The sequence below is a fragment of the Cynocephalus volans genome, chromosome 8, assembly GCF_027409185.1.
Source record: "Cynocephalus volans isolate mCynVol1 chromosome 8, mCynVol1.pri, whole genome shotgun sequence".
NCBI lineage: Eukaryota > Metazoa > Chordata > Mammalia > Dermoptera > Cynocephalidae > Cynocephalus > Cynocephalus volans.
In genome coordinates this window covers 142676147-142697496 of record NC_084467.1, presented here as the reverse complement: position 1 = coordinate 142697496, position 21350 = coordinate 142676147, and the positions used below count along the sequence as shown (strand labels likewise).

Sequence of the window (21350 nt, the reverse complement as noted above, 5' to 3'; positions counted from 1 at the left end):
GCGGCTGTCTTGGGAAGAGGGTGGTGAGCTCAGCACAGGGCTGTCTCAGTGCGTCAGACAAGATGCCCCATAGCCTCAGCCTCAGACAGAAGGACCTGGCGTGCCTGGGAGCCCACCACAGACACCCTGAATCACATCCTGGGTGGAGGACTATCCCCGTGGTGTTCTAAGAACCCCAGGGTCCTTTTCTCCCTGTTGCTAGTTTTAATAAGCGAGCCAGTTTGCTGCCTGTTTTAAGCAACAATGGGACTCACTGGGATAATTCAGAGTGGGCTTAATGAGGGAGGAAAAACTACTGACAAGCAGGAACGTGCCTGGGTGCCAGGAAAAGAAGGGGTGGGGTGGGGCCTCAGCCTCGCTTCTCAAGCCCCCTGCTGGGGACAGCGCCAGGCAAAGGGAGGACACATCTGATAAACTCAGCTACTTCGTGGGTACACTCTGTCCCCCCACTGCCCCCACCATGTTGGCACTTGTGACAGGAGACAAACTCCAGACAATGCACAGTAGCAAAGAATCCAAACTCCTTTGACCCTTGAGCTTGATAGGGAGCAAGAGAGAGGCCCTTAGAACTTAGACAAGGTGCTGGCTCAGTCTGTTAGGGTGACTAACCACCCTGGTTCAGCTCTGAAAGACCCATGTCCTGGGTGAACCGGGAGGGTCAGTCACCCTCTGTGCTCTGCTCTCCCTGCATGAGTAATTCCTCCCACAGGGGGCGAGGGTGGTCTGGACATGAACCCAAGGGAGAGGGCAGCAGAGGTTTCTGCACTGCAGACACCCTGGTGCAGGGGTGCTTGGGAGAACTGAGTCCTGCAGCCCCCAGGGTGCAGGACTTCTGCGTTCACAGGGGAAGAAGGCTGAGGGTCGATTGCTTCCCAGGTCTGCACTTACTCCCTTTGCAAACTTTGCTCCTCTTCCTCAGAGCTGCGGATCTTGCTGCTGTGCGGTAGTGACCTGCTGGAGTCCTTCTGCATCCCAGGGCTCTGGAACGAGGCAGATGTGAGTAGCAAGGTTATGACACTGCACACAGCTGGGAGATTCTCTCCCCCAGCTCAAGTCTCCCACCTCCCCTTCCACGTAACTATGGAGGAAAATTCTCACCTCCCCCCAAGCTTTATCTCCTCTTGCATTTTTACACTCACTCCTCCTCATGCTTGCTCCTGTAAAGCCCCGGGGGAAAAAAGCAACCTGAGTCATAGAATACCGTGCTCCGAGTAGTGCTCTGTGTGTGTGTGTTGGGGGGAGGCAGGGATAAAAAACCTGGTCCTTTTGAGATTATTGTGTGTTTTGTTTTCCTTTGATTCCTTTTGAAGAGGTAGTAAATACCACCCTAGAATTCCCTCAACAAGAGGAAAAGGGTCAAGAGGGGAGAGGTTAATGGCAAAAAGGTCAGCAGGATCCTTCTGGCAATTGACTTGTGATAGAGGGAACCACGCAGTTAAACTTATCCACTTAGAAGCTCAATCGACGTCTTTTGTTGCCGGATCTGACTGTGATGGTCTTAAACCATCTAATCTAAATTCCTTACTCTTCACACATACATTCATTCTTGCTCTTCCATGAATTTATTCATATGATAGAGTGAGCTAATGCTAGCTCCCAACCCCTTAGCCCTATGCAAGTTGAGTTCCCAGGACAGCAATTCCAGTCTTAGTGCATTTTTATTAACTTGTGGTGTGACCCTGTGCAAATCACTCAGCTCTGGGCCTCAGGGGGTTTTTTGTTTTGTTTTGTTTTGTTTTTTTAAATCTGTAAGTGTAGAATGTTATCTACAGTATTCTCAGATTTTAAAGGAATATGCAATACAATCCCTGTCCCCAAGTATTAGGTGGCAAGACATATACATATGAAATCTCTTCATGTACATTTATGTGTCTCTGCAGAGGGAGATGAAGAGAGAGAAGAGAGGCAGGAGAGGGCCAATTTTCAGAGTCAGAATCAAGATTCCAGATCTATTCCAGCACAGCTCATGACAAAACATATTCCAAGCTTCAGTTTTTCCCGTCTCTAAAATGGGCATAATAGTAGTACCTACTTCATATGGTTTTGGAAGACTAAAATGACATTGTCTAAAGTACCTAGCCCAGCACCTGCCACACAGTTACATGCAGCATTAATAAGTGAATTTACGTAGATACATAGATGTACACATAACTACTCAAAGTGCACAGATGCTAACGTGCTGTGGGGTAACCAAGAGGGGAAGGAGAGCTTCAGGGAAGCAAATTATACTGTGCAGTCCTTTCATCTCCACCTGGAACAATTTCCTGCAGGTTAAATTTTAAACCTCCTTTCAGTTCTGGATTAGGTGGCTTACTTAGCTTTTGCTTTCCTCGCTGCTTCACAAGGTGCTGTGAAAGTAAAAGTCATTTGGGCAAAATTCTGTGCAAGATTTCAGCAATGCTCTTTCAAGAATCCAGGCAAATCCGGGCAGTTGCCTGGGGCCCCTTCCTGTGGGGAAGCCTGGGCAGCCATGGAGGGATTTAAAGAGATGAAGTCTGCAGCAGGGGCAGGTGCCTGAAGTGCCGGGAGTCCATGGGGGCTATTTACTAAGGGAGACATATGAGGAGAATCCTCTCTAGGGCCAGACCCAGGCTTTGTGGAGCCTGAAACTTACACAATTTGGGGCCCTTGCTGCAGGGCCACTCCCTCTCTGTTCCTCCCAGTTCGACTGCCAACTGCAGGTCCTCTAACTTCTACTAACTTCTCTCCAAAATGGCTGCTCTTGGTGTTGTCAGATACCAACATCTGAGGACCAGGAGAAGATTCCCAGGTCTCTCCTCTTCTGGTTGGTCCCAGGTGCTGAGACCAGGATTAGCTGGTTAAAAGAGAAAGTCTGACAAACCAACGGCTGTCGATCTACCAGGAATGTGACAGTGGAAACAAAATAAAGTCCTCATTTATTCAAATGTGTTCCCACGTGACCACTTAGCCTAGTCCCAGTCCTGACTCTTCCTTTTCTGGATTCTCAAGGGAGATCATAGAATTTCAGTCCCTTATGGGTGGTGTGGAAAAGGGCAAGGGATTCTATCTTATCCCCACCCCCCAGTCTGAGATGGATGAGATGGATGAGATAATAAACTGACAGCCAGGTGGGGTGACCAACTTGTCCTAGTTTTCCCAGGACTTACCCGGTTTTAAAACTGAAAGTCCCACATTCTGGGAACTCCCTCAGTCACGGGCCACCCCCGGACACCAGCCTGGTCACTCGCAGAGGGCACAACAGTCCCAGGCCAGAAGGAACACCCTGTCCATCCAGGGTGGTGAGAATTCTAGTCCCTGCGAGGCAGTAGGAGCATCTGGGTGAAGCAGACCCTCAAATCTTGCTCCAGAGCAGACCCACGTCCCCACCCACCCCCAGCCAATGTCTCAGTCCCCTGACCCAACCCACAGTCCGTCTGTGAAGTCCTTAGAATCACTGAGTCTGAGATAGAAGGAAAAAAATCCAAGGAGCTGCTCCTTAAATAATGAGTGTGAATCTCAACCTACAACAGAGGTGTTCAGAAATATAAAGTTCATTTTTTTAAAGATAATTTATTGTACATACGTGTGGGGCACAACGTTCATTTTCAATAACTGTGTAGAATGCGTGGTGGTCAGATGAGGATAGCTAGCTTATTCATCATTACAATACGCAGTCATTCTTTGTGCCCATTGACCAAGTCCTCATTAGCCCCCCGTCTGCTCCCCCGCCCCTCCCCTTTTCCACCTCTAGGAACCACAGTTCTTTTCTCTTTCTAAAAGTTCAATTTTAATTTTAATTAGAATTTTAATTTTAATCTAAAATGTTTTTCAATTTCAATTTAATTTTCTAAAAGTTCAAGTTTCATGTATTTAAATCAAATTAAAATTCTATTCCAAATCCCTGTCCTAAAGGGATGGTGAAAGTTTAGTCGCAGTCATTACTGGTTAGCAGGCCTGAGAGGCTTATGGACAGTCCTTTGATCTCGGTTCACCAGGGTCACCAGGACGTCTTCCCTGTGTGCACCTTCATGATCCCTGGAGGTGGATGTGCTCTGCTCCATGCCCACCTGGGGCCGGGACCCCTGGCCGGCTCTGGAAGCCTAGTGCTGGGCCCTGCCCGCTGAGCTCAGCAGGCCCCATTCTCATCTGAGGCTTTTTCCCTAGGGTGCTGTCCAGGAGGGAGGTGGGTGGACTTCCCAGATCTCCAGCCTCTCCCTATTGTGGGGAAAATGGTGGGAGAGCACAGAACCTCTTCTTCCTTCTGAGGCATTTTGCCCATTTTCTCCACCCCTCTCAGACTTTTCATGAAATTTCTCCAGTGAGTTTAATGCCATTGACTTCAAAACATTCTGTTTTTGTCCTGCAAAGTCCTCGTAAAGGGTCTGGATCTCTGCTAGAAATAGGGTTGGGGTTAGGCCAAGGGGGATATACAGATGAAACTAGTCAGTGACTCAGTGAATTATTCCACCGTCTTTATTTGTGGAAGGTTGGATCTCAAGGCTGGGAAAAGGGACGTCTTTCTTTCAGGTCTGGGACAGGGTGAGCCCTACTTGTTCTACTAGTGAGTTCTACTGTTTGGGGTTCGCCTGGAAGTGGCCCATTTTAGAGTTTTCTGTTGCTAACCACAAAATTTCCAGGGATGAGATTTGTAAGACTTGCTTCTGTACATTTCTTTCTCTGTCTGTCTCTCTCTCTCCCCCCTTCTCTCTTTTTCTCTTTCTCTCTTTCTCACTCTCTTTCTTTCTTTCTCTCTCTCTCTTTCTCATTCTCTCTTTCTCCTTTTCTCTCTCTTTCTGTCTGTCTGTCTCTCTCTCTCCCCTTCTCTCTTTTTCTCTTTCTCTCTTTCTCACTTTCTTTCTTTCTCTCTCTCTTTCTCATTCTCTCTTCTTTTCTCTCTCTTTCTGTCTATCTGTCTCTCTCTCTCTCTCTCTTTCTCCTTTATCAGAACACATTTCTCTTTATTACCTCATTCTACAGGTGATACTTGTCGACCACGGACCTCTGCTCAGAGACCATGAGCCCAAAGCCCTGCATCTGCCCATGACTGGGCACAGGAGGGTGGGGAGGAGAGGAAACCTTCTTCTTGGAAAAGCGCTAGGCCCTGGCTCCACATTCCAGCCACTCCTATCTTCTCCAGAATCCTCACAAACAGGGCAGGAGAGAAGCCACTGGTTCAAACCCTTCTGTAAAGAAAACTCAAAGGGGGCTGTGGAGCAGCCTGCTTCTAGCCGGGCTTTTTTCGGCCTCTTTCAGTCTCTTCTGCACAGTCACACACTCTCCACTGATTCAGTTTTGCTCTTTCTTTTGCTTTGAATTCCTGAACCGAAGCTCATCATTCAGAAATCTAATTACACAACTAAAGGGACAGCTCCACCCCACCCCAAGCACATCCCCGGTGGCATTTCCCATTAATCACAAAGATCCATTAGCCCAAAGAGAGTTCTGACTTCTCTGACCAGTGACACACCCTTCCCCTTACATTCCATGGGGAGAAAATTCCATACATGTTCATCGAGTTTCTCTCAAGTGGAATACAAAAGAACTGCTGCGTGGCCTGGAAATTGGCATTTTCATTCTTGGTTTCTGAGGGAAATCAAGATCCTGGTACCTGGACCAGCCCCAGAGATCAGGACCCAGCCCCTGCTATCCCACACCCTTCCCAGGTTCTTTATTAGAGAACTAGTCCCCCCAAGAGACCTGATGCTTTGCTTTGCTGTATCTTGACACCAGCACCAATGGAGGTGTCCAGGCAGGCATGGATCAGGAACTGTGGGAAGTCAAGGCCAAAGGCTATAGGGTCAGCATGGGCAGATTGGTGAAGCAGAAGGCTTCTAGACTCACTCCCCTCCCCCAAATGAAACCCATCATGTGGGGATCTGATGCCGCCCCCTGCTTTGCCCATATGTTGTAAAGGAAGGCAAGGAAATTAATTCTGATTCAAACATTCCTTCCTTCAATCAATCTTTCAACAAATACTTGTTGGGTGCTCAATATGAATGTAGCATGTATTTGTCCTTGAGGCACTTGTAATCGAAAAATACCTTACTTTTTATTATATTATTTCTTTATATGAAATAAAACATGTGAAAAGTTTAGAAGAGTTCCTAAACCTAGTAAGCATTCAATAAATGTGGGCTGTTATTCATTTATTTTAAAATATTTATTGAGTACCTACCACGTGACAGATACTGTTCTAGGGCTGGAATAACAGAAAAAAACGGAATAGACAAAGTACTGAGTATGCACTTCACTTTCTAGTGGGAGACAGACAATAAATACTTTGATTGTTTCTCATGGATTATCTCATTTAACCCCTAGAACACTCCTGTGAAGTGGAATCTATTTTCCCATTTTACAGATATGGAAACCAAGTTTCAAGTGGATTGTGACTTGTCCAAGACCTTATAGCTATTGAATGGCAGAGCAGGACTGCACCCAAGTCTTCAGGTTCTTAATCCAGACAAGTGGGAATAATGACATATTCATAGCAGGCCACAGAGGAGGAGGTAGCACTGAGCTGATCCTTGACTCAAGGACCTGACTGATAGGTGGAAAGGAGGCTGTAAAAGATTCAGTGGTGGGAATTACACTTCTGGGGGGATGGTTCAGGATGGCTGAAATAGGTTTATCTTAATCTTTATCTGACTTTGAGCCAGCGTATGACTTTTGAGCAAAAGGGCAAAATGATTGTTTAATGATTACATATATTAGCTGCTGTCAAGGGTGTTTGCATTTTAAATGAGCAAGTGTCAATATTTAACCCAATGGAGTGAAAATCAAAAGGTGGAACTTTAGGCACCAGAGATGGGCTGATGAGGGAACTGTTTTTTCTTTCTTCCTTTTTGCACCCCTCAAAGCCCAACATTCCACAGGCTGGTTCTAATTGGCTGTAGCCTACATTTTTCCAGCCAACCCGTCATGAGCTAACTGCTTCCTATATCCATCAGCTATGGGAAAACAACCAAAGAAAATAAACAGAGGAAGAGCCTGGGGCATTAGCCACTACAGAAGAAATCCCAGGGCCCCAGGATAAATGGAGCAAAGACAAACATTTGGTTATTCAGGCTCAGATGGTTTTTATCAGACAGTCCAGCTCCAGCCAGGAAGCCTGATGGACTCTTCCACCCCAGGGATTAGGCCCCCACACTGATAAGACTGATGCTGAATTTACAGGCTCAGGGGAAGGAGGCTCAGCGCCTCTCATGAGGGATTGTGCTTGTTCTCATGAGAAAGGTGCTGTTGGCTTGATTTTCAGGCTTTTGCCTTGAGTGTGGAATCCCCTGCCTTCCCACACCCTCAGTCAAATTGGCAATGGGAGTGGGGATGATTTCCTCTGGGAAGCCCCTCTGAAGGATCATTCGTTTATTTGCATTGAGAGCCATCCTGGAAATGTATTCCTACTTTCTCAACTCTGTTCCAGCCTCTACCCAGCCTTCCCTCCAGAGAGGGGCAGGGGCCAGAACAAGGGCAGAGGATTCTCTGCTGAAATGGATAAAGCATGTTTGCAAAGCGCCTCGCACAGTGAGTGACGTCTGCTGGAAGCTCTCTCCTGGCATCTTTTTTAACCCACCCAGCGGTATGCAGAATTATATACTCTAGGGGTGATGTAGAGTAATGAATTACCACTTAGCCTGTGGTAATCTAGGAGAAAAAAATAACAATATATTCTTGAACAGAAATTAAAACAAAACAGTTTCAAGTCATTAAAATGTGGGTCTTAAAAATGGACCTGGAAGAGATGTGATGTGGCAGAAAGAGCCTTTAAGGCAGACCAGAGTGGGTTCAGGTTCACTTACTAGCTGTGCAACTTGGACAGGTTATTAAATCTCACTGCATCTTGGTTTCTCCACCTATGAAATGAGAACCGAGGCACAAGTCTCAGAAGATAGCTGTTATAAGGGTTAAATGTGATAATAAATAAAGTTCCTGGTGCATGGCACATGGCAGGTACCTTAATAAAAGTTTCTGCCCCTTTTTACTGATGGTCCCATGTTCATCCCTGACTGTTCTCATCTGCAGAAGAAATACAAATGGGCCCAAGTCAATGACATACTATACGTTGAGAAGAGAGCACCATTTGGGAGAGAAGGTCAGGATTCTGAACCAGCGTTCAGAATGATCCCACAGAGGATCTTATCAGTTTGTCTTGCCAGGGTAAGTCAATTGGATCCTGTTGCTAATGGAAGTCAAGCTCTCTGTTTAAAAAGCTCTAATGTCTTCTCTTTTCAATTGGAATGAAACTCATCTTTATCATGATCTAGTCCTTTGCTACTTTTCCTACCTCTCTGAGCTCCAGTCCCACCTGGTTGATTTGAACAGTTTTCTCCACCTCAGAGCCTTTGCACAAGCCGGGGACTTGCTGGGAATGCTCTTCCCCCAGATGAATATCCCTGTGTCTAGCCCCTTCTTATTTAGGTTTCAATTTAAGGTCATTTTGTTTTATATTCAATATTGTACTTAGCTCTACTTGATGCTTTCTTATTTATATATTTATTTGTTAATCGTCTTTTCCCGCTTGCCTGTGTTATTCACCAACACTAGAACAGTTCCCAGTTCACCATATACATTGAATAAAAGTTTGTTGAATGAAAAAATGAAAGGGTACCTGAGAACAACTTTGTTGGAGGAGTTCAGCCCGTAAGATAGTTTGCCACCACAATGAGATGTGGCCCAAACTTTTGCCAGTTACCCATACTATATGAGGGTACTTCAAAAAGTTCATGGAAAAATTGAATTAAAAGATAATATGAATCCTTCCATGAACTTTTTGAAGACTCCTTTTATTAGCCACTACAAGATATTAGCTACCCAGTAGCAACCTGCCCTCATCCTTCATAGTAGTAAATACAACACAAATACAAATAATCATTTGTTTAATGTCTCCTACTGGATAATGATCTATCCAAGAGATGAAACCATATCTGTCTTGCTCAATCCTTTGTCCCTAGGGTCTAGAAAAGTGCCTGGCTAAGAATACAAGGCCTCCACCCACCCAAAGCATCCCCTGAAATCCAGCAGGGCAGTTCTGGAAATTCAGCCTGTTGGAGGGATGATCATAACTCCATGTTCCTTCCAAGAGATTTGCTGCCTGGGTCATGAATGTTCTCTCTCCCAAAGCCAAGTCGCTTCCTGCTTCAACATGTCTCATATCCTTCCCTCAGATTTCCCACATTTAGCGAAGCAGAGTCTGTCCCCTCCTACTTCCTCTCCCCATCCCCACCCCTACCTTCCCTGGGGAGCCTTTGACCAGAAAATGAGAAGATATGATCCAAGCTGTGGCTCTGAGCAGGAAGTTGAAGCAGGATGAATGTCACAGACTCCCACCTCTGAGTCATGACACAGGCCAGAGCTAAACTCGGCAGGCCACTGTATGCTGCAGGGAAAGAAGATTGTGCCCTGATCCTTCCCCCTGGGATCTAGCAGTGTGAGCTCACACTGGCCACCATCAGGAGTGGCATTCACCAACCGGGACAACTCTGCTGCTTTGGCTCCTCACCCACCCCATCCCTGGGTGAGGTCTGGGGAATGTTTTGTTGCTGTTGTTGATTTCATTTTATTTATTTTTTTCACAAATAAGACTTTATTTGTCACCAACCATTAAGAGTTTGAATATTATACAGATTCTTGGACTGGTGGCTCGCATCCATCAACTCATTCAACTTTAGCCCCTGCCTCATCCCCAGTAGCTTTTCTAGAACTTCTACCTTCACACTGAAGCTCCGTGAGTTTTCTCAGCTCAAACTTGGGCTTCTTCAGCATTTCTACTTTTCTGAAGAGACGTCATGGAGAGGATAAATAGATCGACAAGCCTTTTCTACGTCTTTTCCCATGCTGCCTGGAATCAATTTATTGACTACTTCTTTCAAGGCATTCATCTGTACCTCTTGGGTCATGATTTCCATCATCTTCTTCCAGATTTGGTGGATCTGTTGATGCTGAACCTAAGAGGTCTTCTGTATCTGATCGTTGGGTTTTTTAGTAAAAGCAACACAGAACAGACCAAGCAAATAACCATCAATAGTCTTGACATCAACCTGAGCTTCAATCATGGTCTGCCATTTTTGACCATGGAGTACATTTTATCACAGCTAAGATCCCTGCCATGGAAGCTAGTCAGCAGTTATTGCCTGAAAAGTCCTCAGTGATTACCTTAAATTTTCTCATTCTGCCGATCAGCAAGTCTCACTCCAAACACACGACCCTTGAGGCTATCAGATGCAATTTTGGTTCCTTGAGTCTTTGTGACTAGTGTTTTTCCAATATTTCTTATATTGAACACAGCTGGTGATTTCACATTATTCCAGTCTTAAAAAATGGATCAAACAGTTTCTTCTTGGCTCCTTTTTTGATGCCCTCTGTAAGTGCTTGTTCTTCTAACCATCTTAGTCCTTGCTCAGAAAGCCGAAAAGGTGGAAGTGCAACTCTTGGGAGGACAGAGGCATGAGGGGTGCACAGGATGCAAGTTTAATTGGCATGGTCAGAGAAGGTCTAACCAAGAATGTGATATTCAAGCAAAGGGTTTTGAGCCAGAGAGCAATATAATTTGCCTTATATTTTAATGTTATCAGTCCAGCTGTTGGGAACAGACTGAAAAAGGCAAGAAAACAATAACAGGGACACCAGAGCAATGCAAGTGAGAGATGATGGTGGTGACTTAGTTTCCTGTTGTTGCAAACTTGGTGGTTTAAATAACATGTACTTATTCTCTTACAGTTCTGGAAGCCAGAAGTCTGAAACAGGTTTCACTGAGCCAAAACCAAGTTGTTGACAAGGCTGTACTCCCTCCAGAGGCTCTGGGGGAGAAGCTATTTTCTTGACTTTTCCAGCTTTTCGAGCTGCATTTGGTGCATTCGTTGGCTCATGGCCCATTCCTCCATCTTCAAGGCCAACAATTTAGCATCTTGAAATCTTTCTCTGCTCCGTCTTCATACCATCTCTCTTCTATATCAAATCTCCCTCTGCTTCTTGTTGTAAGGACACTTGTTACTGCATTTAGGGCCTGCCCAGATAACCCAGGGTAGTCTCAGGATCCTTAGTTTAACTACATCTGCAAAGTCTCTTGTCATGTTAGGTAACAGCCACAGATTCCAGGGATTAGGACCTGGATATCTTTGGAAGCCATTATTCAGCCTACCAGGAGAGGCTTGCACCAGGGTAGAAGTGACGGAAATGGTGAGAAATGAGCAGATGCTTGGCTTTATTTTGCAAGGTAGTGTCAAAAAGATTACCTTATGGACCAAATGTGGGATGTGAGAGAAAGAGAGGAAACAAGGAAAAATGCCGAGACTTTTGATCTGAGCAATTTTAAGACGCGTTTCTATTTATCAAAATGAAAAAGACTAGGAAAAACATTTCTTTGGGGGTGGGGGGCGTTGGTTTATCTCTTTATGTTAGTAGGTCCAGGGGCTCATGAACATACTAAGTTTGAGATGCACCATGCAAATGGGCATGTTGAGAAGCAGCTGGTATATGAGCCTGAAGTTCAGGAGAGAAGTCTGCGATAGAAATATTGATTTGGGAGCCTCTAGTGCATCTTCAAAGCTTTGAAACTGAATAAAATTATTAAGGGTGTGAGTGTAGATAGAAAAAAAAAAAAAAGGAGTCCAAGGCCTGAGGCCTGGGGAACTCCAGTGGTTCAAGGTCAGAGAGAAGAGGAGGAATCAGTACAGGAAGACCAGCAAGGACCATCCAGAGAGAAAGGAGGACAACCAGGAGAGGGTGGTGTCTAGAGGCCTGGTGGAGACAAGGCATGGGTGGGGGTGGGAGTGGGAAGGACAAATAGACCCCTGGAGGGAGATGGGTACCGATGGGGCTGAGGGCCCCCTAAACGCGTGCACACACACATCATACAGCATAAAAATCAAGCCCATGAGCCAGTGTATGGCCAAAGGAGCAGAGAGGGTGAACAGTGTCTGGCCTGAACCCCTGCAGAGATGTCACCAAAGCTCTGGGTCTTGTCTCATTGACCCTGTCTCCTTCACCCCATCTTTGATTCCCAGGGGCAAGTCTGTCACCTGTTTCTGGATAAGGAAAACAACTCAAGTATCAAAGTCTCATCTGCTTGCTGCCCACTGAGAAGCCTGGCAGTTATTGATTGGGTGCTCAGATCATTAGGTCCTGAGTGGAGAGCAGCAGCTGCACTAATGTCACCCACAGGATGACTCTGCCATGAGAGCTGACTGCCTTTTGGAACCATTCTTTTCATGCTTTAAACTAGAACACTCACTTTAAATAGCCCCATTATTACACACTTCATATATGAAATAGCCATCAAGTTTGAAGGCAGATCCTACGTTACTCAACCTACACCAGATTATCTTGAAAACTCTATAGAACCAGGCCGTTTAGGAATGTCCATGTATACCAGCTTGGATGGACTCTCTCTCCCCTCCTCTCCTCTGCTCTCCCTTCTCCTCTCCTCCTTTCTTTTCTATCTCTTTCTGTGCCATACCAATTTCGCTGGAGTTTTAATTCAGCACTTAGACCACTGATTCTCAAACTTGATTGCATATTGGAATCACCTGGGAAATTAAAAAATAAAATACTGATGCCTGGGTCCCCTTCCGAAATTCTAGTGTAATTGATTTTGGGTGTGAGCTGGGCTTTGAGATTTTTTTAAAGATCCTCAGGTGAGTCTAACGTGCATCCAAGTTTGAGAACCAGTGTGTAAGTAGTGAATCCCAGTGTAATGTTCCAAAAGCTATGTCAGAAAGAGCTGGATCTCCCTCTACCTCCCTGCCCAGCCTCTCCCTTACATTCCCAGTTTGTAGGACAGAAGACTTCATGCCATTTTCCCTGATCTGAACACCACCAACAGATGCAGCATGTTGTACAATGCTCTGTATCTTCTAAGCGGCATGACCCGGGGGGAAGGGGGCTCTGATGTTCTACACACAGCTTTTAACTTCTGTTCACAACTTCCCTCCTAGGGCACCTTTGGTCAACTTTTAATTCCAGCAACATCAAAGTTCCAATTGCAATTCTAGCCCCAGTTGTAAACAATGGGAAAACAGAGTAAGGTGGATTGAAATAGCCAAAGAGGTGTGTGCGTGTGCATGTACGCACACAAACACAGACACACACACAATGACTCAGGCTTAGGAATGGAATTCTGCTGGTACAGAAATGCTCTGGTAGAGAAGAAGGGGCGTCAGTGCTCCATAATGTCTGATTTTGCGGCATTTGATTGGAGAGTTATCAGGAAAAATGTCTGGGTCTCTTGCTCCCAAAGCAGATCTTGCTCAATGAGCTACACTGCTTAGAAACAACCTCTCTCCTCCTGTCCCTCCATCTGGAATTCATAATTGGCAAGATCTGAACAGTAATATGCCCAGGCTAGATCCAAGTCAATTAAATATCATAACTTTCAGGCTCTTTGAAAATAAAAATTGGCATGAATTTCCAGAAAGCAACTTGGTAATATGTCTCAAGAGCTTGAAATACTCATATGTCCAGTTTATATCCTTTATCCAATTATTTTATTTCTTATCCTAAAGAAATAATCAGGAATGTGTTAAAAAATTAATGTATAAAGATCTTCATCAAAGTGTTATGTATAACACTGTATACTTTCCACAATATAGTAAGTGTACACTTTCCACAATATAGGATTGGTTTAATATATATCATGGTATAGTCAAACAATAAAATACATAGTTAAAACATGTTTGAAAATAATTTTTAACAATGTGAGAAAATGATCACAATGTAATGCTAACTTAAAAATGTAAGTAAAATTACTAATTTTGCAGTTTGATCCAATTGTGGATATATATATACACCTATTTGTAAAGAGGAAGACATTGGACAGAAATATACTAAAATGTTAACAGTGACTACTCGGATTGTGTGGTTGTGATTTTTTTTTTTTCTTTCTGGAGTTTTCCAAGCTTGTTTCACATCTAAGATCAGAAAGAGAAGATAAAAATATTATTTTTTTTAATATGAAAAGAAGGTTTCATTTCTCATTATGGCCCAAGCTTCTATCACAGGCTGGTCTCAGAAGTGGCCACAGTAACCATCTGCACTCCAAGCCCTTCTCTTGGCTGCCCTTGAGTCCTACAGCAGCATTTACATGGGTGACCCAGCTGACACTGGTCAATTCCTATGACACCCAGCTGAGAGCTGAGACTTGCTTGCTGGGCAATGAGGGTATCTACCAGATTAGGACTATATGTCATTCAGATTATTCTGCAGCATTACAAACTCAACAGGAGCCTCAGGGATTGGAGTCATCTTGCCCAGACATGCAAGAGTGCATTTATTCATTCAGTCTAGTATTTATTAAACATTTTCTATGTGCTAGGCGAGGTTCCCACTCACTCTTCTAACACTATTACAAGTTGTTACTTGATGGAACTGACTGATAGTGCTGAGAAAAGTTGGGACTAAAGTTTGGGGTTCCACATGGAAGAATGGTAGATAGTTTATCCTGCTAAATAGTTGCTTTATAGGGATTTGGTTCACTAAAGTGCCCTCTCTCTCTCTTCAGATGGAGGTGATTGTTGGCGACTTTGGGATTGTGGTGGTGCCCAGGGATGCAGCCGACACAGACCGAATCATGAATCACTCCTCAATACTCCGCAAATACAAAGTAAGCCCTCTGTCTCCCTGCTCGTGCATCTCTGTGATGCGGCCCTTCTCTGAGAGTCCTGAGGGGCTGGAGGAGGGAGGGAGCAGAAGGGCTTTAGTGTGGGGGACTGGCAGCCTACTCTCTCTGCTTTGTCCTCAGCACAACATCATGGTGGTGAAAGATGACATCAACCATCCCATGTCTGTTGTCAGTTCAACCAAGAGCAGGTACGCTTGAAAAATAGCCAGAGACTGATCAAACTAGCTTACAAGTTTCCACAGAACTTTCCTTAGATTCACATGGACACCTGCTGCCCCAGTATTCAGGCTCCTGTTTGGACCTCATTATTTGTCCCCAACCATTTACTTTTAAAACGGGGGACAGTTCATTAGCTACTCTTAGAGGGTTTGAGGGGATAAGAGGATGTCTTTAGTTTGAGATGCTTATGAAATAATGTATTAGTAGTATATAGGCTAAGCTACCATAACAAAAAGACACCAGTATTCAGAATTTTAAATAAGTTAGATGTTTAGTGCCCTCTTACTGAAGTCCAAAGGAATTGAACTTCTGGCCTCTTCAATATGAAGCTTCCATTTTGGGGTTCACGGCTCCTGCAATGACTGTTCTTTTCAGCTGGTAGGAAAGGGCCAGGTGAAGCCCATAGCGAGAAGCTTTGTCCTTAAGAAGGTGACCCAGAGTTGCATGTATCTCTTCCCTTCACATCCCACTGTCTCAGGGATGGAGAAAGGTTGGACAATAGACTTTATTGCTTAGCAGCCATATACCAGCTAAACTCATTAGACTCTATTACTAAACCAAAGAAGGAGCAAATGGGTAATAGGGTCCAGTTAGCATTCTCCACCACAAACCCCATGTGGAACTGTTCCGTGGAGTGGTGGGACGTATGGAATAAAGAGGTCTGGAAGTCTAAACCTGAAAGCCATGAGTATACATGTCAACTAAATTCCGGGTGCATATGAGCTCCCAGAGGGAGTCAAAAAGAGAAGGATGTGGGGAACATTGCAGACACATTAGCACTTAAAATAAGGCTAAGGAGCAGCCAGAAACCACCAGCAGTGGTGGCCCCAGGCAGGAGATGGAGAGCGCTGTGATCTGGACTTCTTCCCTGGAAGGAGATTATGGAGACACTTGGAAGACAGCATCAACTGTGAGTTGAGGACAGAAACCCAAGGACATGGGCAATGAGGGGCGGGGGAAGGTTGTGGTTCCAAACGTGACTGCATGTTAGAATCACCATGAAAAGTTACACAGCAGTGCAAGTTCTTGTGTCCCATTCAGTCCCACCAAATCAGAATTTGTGAGGGTTGAGCTTAGAAATCTGCCTCCTGGGTGAGTCTGAGGAAGTTGGGATCGGCATTTGGAAACCACAGTATAGGCACTTTTTCAAATAGCTTTCCTGTGCAGCGAGGCACTTAGGGACCCAGCTTGCAAGGTCAGGACAGTGTACACACTGAAAGGCAGTGAGCTGGTCCCCCGGGAGATCTCATGATGCCTTTTAGAATCTAGATATCTGGAGGAGTATTTGAATTTTTACAAATAGCTCCTTCGGGATGGATATTCCCAAGGCTATCATATGAAGAGAGAAAAGAAAGCAGCGTGACTAAGACTAGAGAAAATCTGTGTGGGAACCAAAGTGTGTCGCTGGCATCCTTCATACCCGTTACTGCCCTCCCTCCATGGGCTCACAGCAGAGGGCTCCTGTAGGAAGGAGAAGAAGTGGGCAATCGTAAGAACCCCTGGGAGATCCATCTGCATGAAACCAGCATGCAGAGGAACCCAAAGTGATTATGTATGAATAGCTGATACATTATAATACCTACTGTGGGATCAGGGCTATTCTAAGTGCTTTGCATACTGACTCATTTAATCCTTTCAATAACCGAATAAAGTTGGCCCAAACATTACCCTCATTCCACAGAGGAGAAAACTGAAGGACAGAGGGGCTTAAATAACTGGCCCAAACTCTCAGCTAGGAAGTGGCAGAGCCAGGATGAAGTGCTGTTACCAGGGCTGGGGAGGATTGTGGGGCAAGAGGGCTTTTCCTAACGTAGATACCATTTATTCAACCTGAGCCAAGGCTGGTAATGGGGTGTTGGGGAGACACCTGTAAACCCTTTTCCTGAATGACAGTGGGCAGGCCAGTCCTCCTGACTTGCTTCAGGTGTGGATGTCTTTCTGATTACCATCTTTTCTCATGCAGGCTGGCCCTGCAGCATGGGGACGGCCATGTCGTGGATTACCTGTCCCAGCCGGTCATCGACTACATCCTCAAGAGCCAGCTGTACATCAATGCCTCCGGCTAGCAGCCACACAGCCCTCTGCTCCACTCTCCCCTCGTCCTCGGCCAACACACTGGGCCCTCCAGTCTCTGTCAGTCCCTGTTTCTCTCCTGCCTCTCTGTTTCTCCATCTCCTCATCTTGACTGTTCTCCCCACTTGCTGACTGAACCCCCCACAGTGTGGGGGACCTGCAGAGAACCATGGCATTTCCTATTCCACAGTCATCTTGGAACAAACTTTCCTCTAGTCTCCGGGTTGGGGGTGGGTGAGGAAATAGGGGTGGGAGTTGGAGGAAGTGCAGTCTTTGGAGATGTACTGGTGTCCGTCTCCCAGCATGCTCTGGGGAGGCGGCTCTGGCTCTCGCCTTCCCAGCATGCCCTTTACCACAAAGGGCTATTTTTCTTTTCTTTTTATTTATTTGTTGTTGTTGTTCAATCTTTGTAGAACTTGGGTGTAATCAGAGTCCACGGTTCTTTATGTTTGTAGTCTTGATGCACTCCTGTGGTGTTACTTCCCTTTGGTAGGACACTGTAGCCGGTCTCAGCACTCAGTAAGTGCATGGGGGCCACCTCCACTTCTCCAACACGCCATACACACACACTCACACACATGCACACGGCGGCAGCAGCAGCAGCAGCAACAGCAGCTTTTGGTCAGTAGTGAGACTTCCAGGTTCTGAAACGTGAGAGGCAAGTCTGGGAATAGTAGTAGGGTTTCTCAGAAGAATTTGAGTCCATTTCCTTAGTTTCAGAATTCATTTTCCTGATGCTTCTGGACCTATGATCACACAGAGCTAGTCCACCCTCATTTCCCAGTGGCACGTGTGCACTTACTTATGTGGTCCGTGGCTGATATCACAGGGTAAGTTCCCTGCCAGCCCAGGCATTTCTTCAGATCACCATCTAAGCCCTTGGAGGCCATGCTAGTCACACTCCCACATCTGAGAAGAATCACACAATCAAGGCCAAATCCTGATAATGCAGACATTTCTTTAAAAAAAAAATTGCTAGGAATTCACTCAACCCTAGGAATTTTTGCTAACTGGATTTATTTATTGCCTGTTTGACTGGGAAATGACTCTGTCATAGTTTAAGTCTGGGGTGAGCTAGGAGAGAGCAGTTTGTTACCCTGACGGGAACTGATGACTCTCACCCACTCTAGCTGAGGTAACACAGGGGGTGCCTGAGGTCAATTCCTTCTTGAGAAGCGGTGCCTTGGCCTTGTTTCTGGGCTGGTCATTTCTCCTGCAGAGACCATCAGCCACAGGAACTGCCTGAGGAAACCTGCCTGTCAGAGCAGTGGGTTCACAGAAGAGAGATCTTGGAGAGGTCAGGAGCCACTAAGCTGTTTCACCCCTTTTCCCCCTAATTTCCTACCTTCTTCTCTGCCCCTGGAGACAGTTTTGCAGATTCTTCTCTGGTTGTTAGGGCCTTACTCATGTCCTGCTTGGAGAGCCAAAAGGAAATTAATCTCCTGTGCTTTGTGTCTCTCACCAGTCTCTGGCTCTTGGGTTTCTGGTTGTCTGTGGGGAATGGTCCCAGAGTATTTGGATACTTGTACTGAAACCTAGTACCAGCTATAGCCCAGGAGGGACCAGGTGAGACCTGAAACAAAGGACAACATTTTTAAACACACATTTCTGCAATTCCACACATCTGCAATGTCCTTCAATTGTCTCCAGAAAAAGAAACTGGATTCAACAGAAAAGCATGGTAGAGCAGCATCCAGAGGGGGTGTTATTCCTCTTGGATAATGGAAATAATATTCAGAGGAAGGAAGGAATATCTTATTCTTGGGTCTCAGTACTTGGTTAAGAATCATGGAATAATAAACTGAAAAAAACTTTAGAGCTCAGTTCATCCAACACTCTCCTTTAAAGGGTAAGAGAGCAAGATGCATGGGATTAAATGGCTGGTACAAGGTCACACAGCAAGGGTGGAGCCTGACAAGAAGACATTGTTTCCTTGACCCTTAGGCCATCATTCCACATGGTTTCTGTGCCTGAATTCTCCATGATGCTGATCAGGTAACATACGGTTTCTACTCTTCCCAAGCCTTAGCCTGGCATCCTTCTCTTAACTCTGTCCCAGGTGCTCCCCACACATGGCATGGTAGTGCCAGTCCTGAGGGAGTGTGTGACGGCAAGGAAGGCCATAGCTAGGTTTCCCTTAGAAATCAAGAAATCTCAACAGTTTGGAAGAAATCTCAGAAACTGACCCTCTGAATCCAAGAAAGGATTGCTTTGTGGAAGGGTAAGGAAGATCCAGAAAGTGCTCACGATGATACTATTGCTGGAGAGAGAAAGCTGGAAGAGACTTGGACCAGGCAAAACAGTCATAAGCCAGGAAATAAACCAAAGGAAAACAGGAAGCTGAATTTTCTCATTCAGGGAAATATGGCATCTTTAAGGATCTGGAGTTTATGGCTAGAGTTTACGAGGATTCACATGAGTGACCTGAGAAAGACTAGATGTCTTTTTCTTTTTTAAAAATTTATCAATATACAATGTAGTTGATTTTCATGTCCCTTTACCCATTCCCTCTTTTTCCCCCTCCCTCTCCCGCCCCCATTAACATCATATCTGTTTATTTAAGGACCAGATTTCTTTTGCTGTTTTGTTTTTTGTTGTTTTGTTTTCGTTTGGTACACTTTGTTACTCTGCTGGACTCTAGTCAAGCCCCGTTTTGTCCACAGCTCACAAGAAGGAACCGGCTGGCTCTGCACACCCAGTGCAGGGCAGGAGGGCATGTGAGAGTGGGAAGGGAGAGTAGGAACAGGTGTGGTAGAAGTAGATTCTAGGAACGAAATGGGACAGATTTTATCCTGGGGGACCACAGGGGTTGTGTTAGTCCCCTTTTGTGTTGGCTCATCAACTCCACACACCACCCCATTCTTCATTTGCTGGGGGAAGGTCAGAGCACCTCTCTGAGCGCAGGGTAGGACGTTGTGACTGTGACCTGGCCAGAGCCAATGCCAGAAAGATGATTCAGAGTGTTAAGTGGTGCCCAGGTGCCAACAGGATGACCTCTAGGCCCCAACTTCCCCCCTGGAGTCCTGCCCCTTCCTACAAAGACCAACCTGGGATTGTCATGGCTCAGAGATTGTGAGGAAGGCATGGACTGAAATGATTGTGTCAAAAGGGGTCTGGCGCCTCATTTCCTGCCTGCCAACAAAAAATGTCCCTCTCATTTTTCTGAAAGTGGCTGACGAGTAAGAACAGGCAGGAGAAAAGCCCTGTGTGTCAATGGACTCTCTCCTTAAGGAATGGTCCTCGGGGGGTCTGTGCTGCTAGTGGGTACCTCAGTCACACACACATTCCAACCCCAGGTAGCCTCCATCCATTTTCCTTGAATGTACATAGGAACAGGGGAGGAAAGTCTCTTACTGAAGTGCCTGAAACCCAGAGCTAGAGCTTCTAGAGACTCATTCTTCCTGTCCCAGCTTAGCCCACCTTCCCCTCACGTTCTCTAGTCTCAAGCTCCAGCTTCTGAAAACTAAAGAACTTGCCGTTCGAATTAAATAGAATCACACTACAGCAAAAGGCAAATAATTACAGGGAGAAATGACTCGTACTTTAACAGCCCAAATTTACTCTCCCCAAACTGATACACACACACATACATTTTTAGGGGACTAAGAGAGAGAAGCGTGGTATTATATTTTATTCATCAAAAGAGTAATGCAAAAATAAAACAGTAGAATATGAAAAGCTCAGGGTCTCTCTCAAGGCTACTGCAAGAAGGCCAACAGGTGAGGTGGGAAGGGTGGAGACAGGGCCCAATTTTGCAGCCCATACAGTTAGGACACCTTAGGAATAGCATCGTGGTAATGATGGTGAACGTGCTCTGCCCAGGTCATCCAGTCTGCACCCTCCTAGTTGCCCAGTAAACTCAACCCTCCATGTGCTTTCCCTGTAGTGTGAGTTTGGAGTGTCCTATTAGCCTGTTTCGGTTAGTTAGGAAAGAGTTAGGGCTCTTTCGTTTCACCTTCCGTCTAGTCCCAGGACCCAGAGCTCAGCTTGATCCACGTGGTCTTGAGGGTGGGCATGGGGAGGGGGAAGCTTTTTTCGAATCACTTTTTGGTCACATAATCTGCCATTTTAAGAGTAAAATTTGCTTTATGGAAATCAATTCATTGATAAAAACTGCATTCAAGTTGCAATACCATTCCACGGTGAAGTATTTTGAGTAAAATTTTGTTGCTAGAATAGTCACGGACAAGGGTTTTATCAGCAAAATGTTTCAATTATGTTAATAAATAAGACAATGCTACTAGAGTCTTGTGTCTTGATCTAGAACCTTCTCGGTGAGTTCCAGAATTAATCACTTTTTCTCTATAGTCTGACTTGACTGGAGACAACAGTTGTAAAAATGTACTTAGAGCAGGAGATTTTCTTCCTGGTTCAGCTGATGCCACACGTGTAATATAAACGTATATACAGCCACACCCAAGGGTTATACAGGGACAAATAATCAGCAAAATTGTAAATTGTGCCTAAGTTTTCTCAGTTTAAAGAA

General features: G+C 45.3%; 1 protein-coding gene and 1 pseudogene across 1 annotated transcript in view; one reads left to right on the top strand and one right to left on the bottom strand.

Moving 5' to 3' along the window:
• The window catches only part of NMNAT2 (nicotinamide nucleotide adenylyltransferase 2), a 131785-nt gene extending 114928 nt beyond the window's left edge, over positions 1-16857 (top strand). The window contains exons 8-11 of the mRNA XM_063106801.1: positions 920-996; positions 14453-14554; positions 14693-14760; positions 16755-16857. Of these exons, the coding sequence (XP_062962871.1) occupies positions 920-996; positions 14453-14554; positions 14693-14760; positions 16755-16857 (350 nt within the window). The remainder of the gene's footprint in view (positions 1-919; positions 997-14452; positions 14555-14692; positions 14761-16754) is intronic.
• On the bottom strand, positions 9574-10830 carry LOC134383319 (small ribosomal subunit protein eS1-like; annotated as a pseudogene).
• Positions 16858-21350: the final 4493 nt, after the last annotated feature.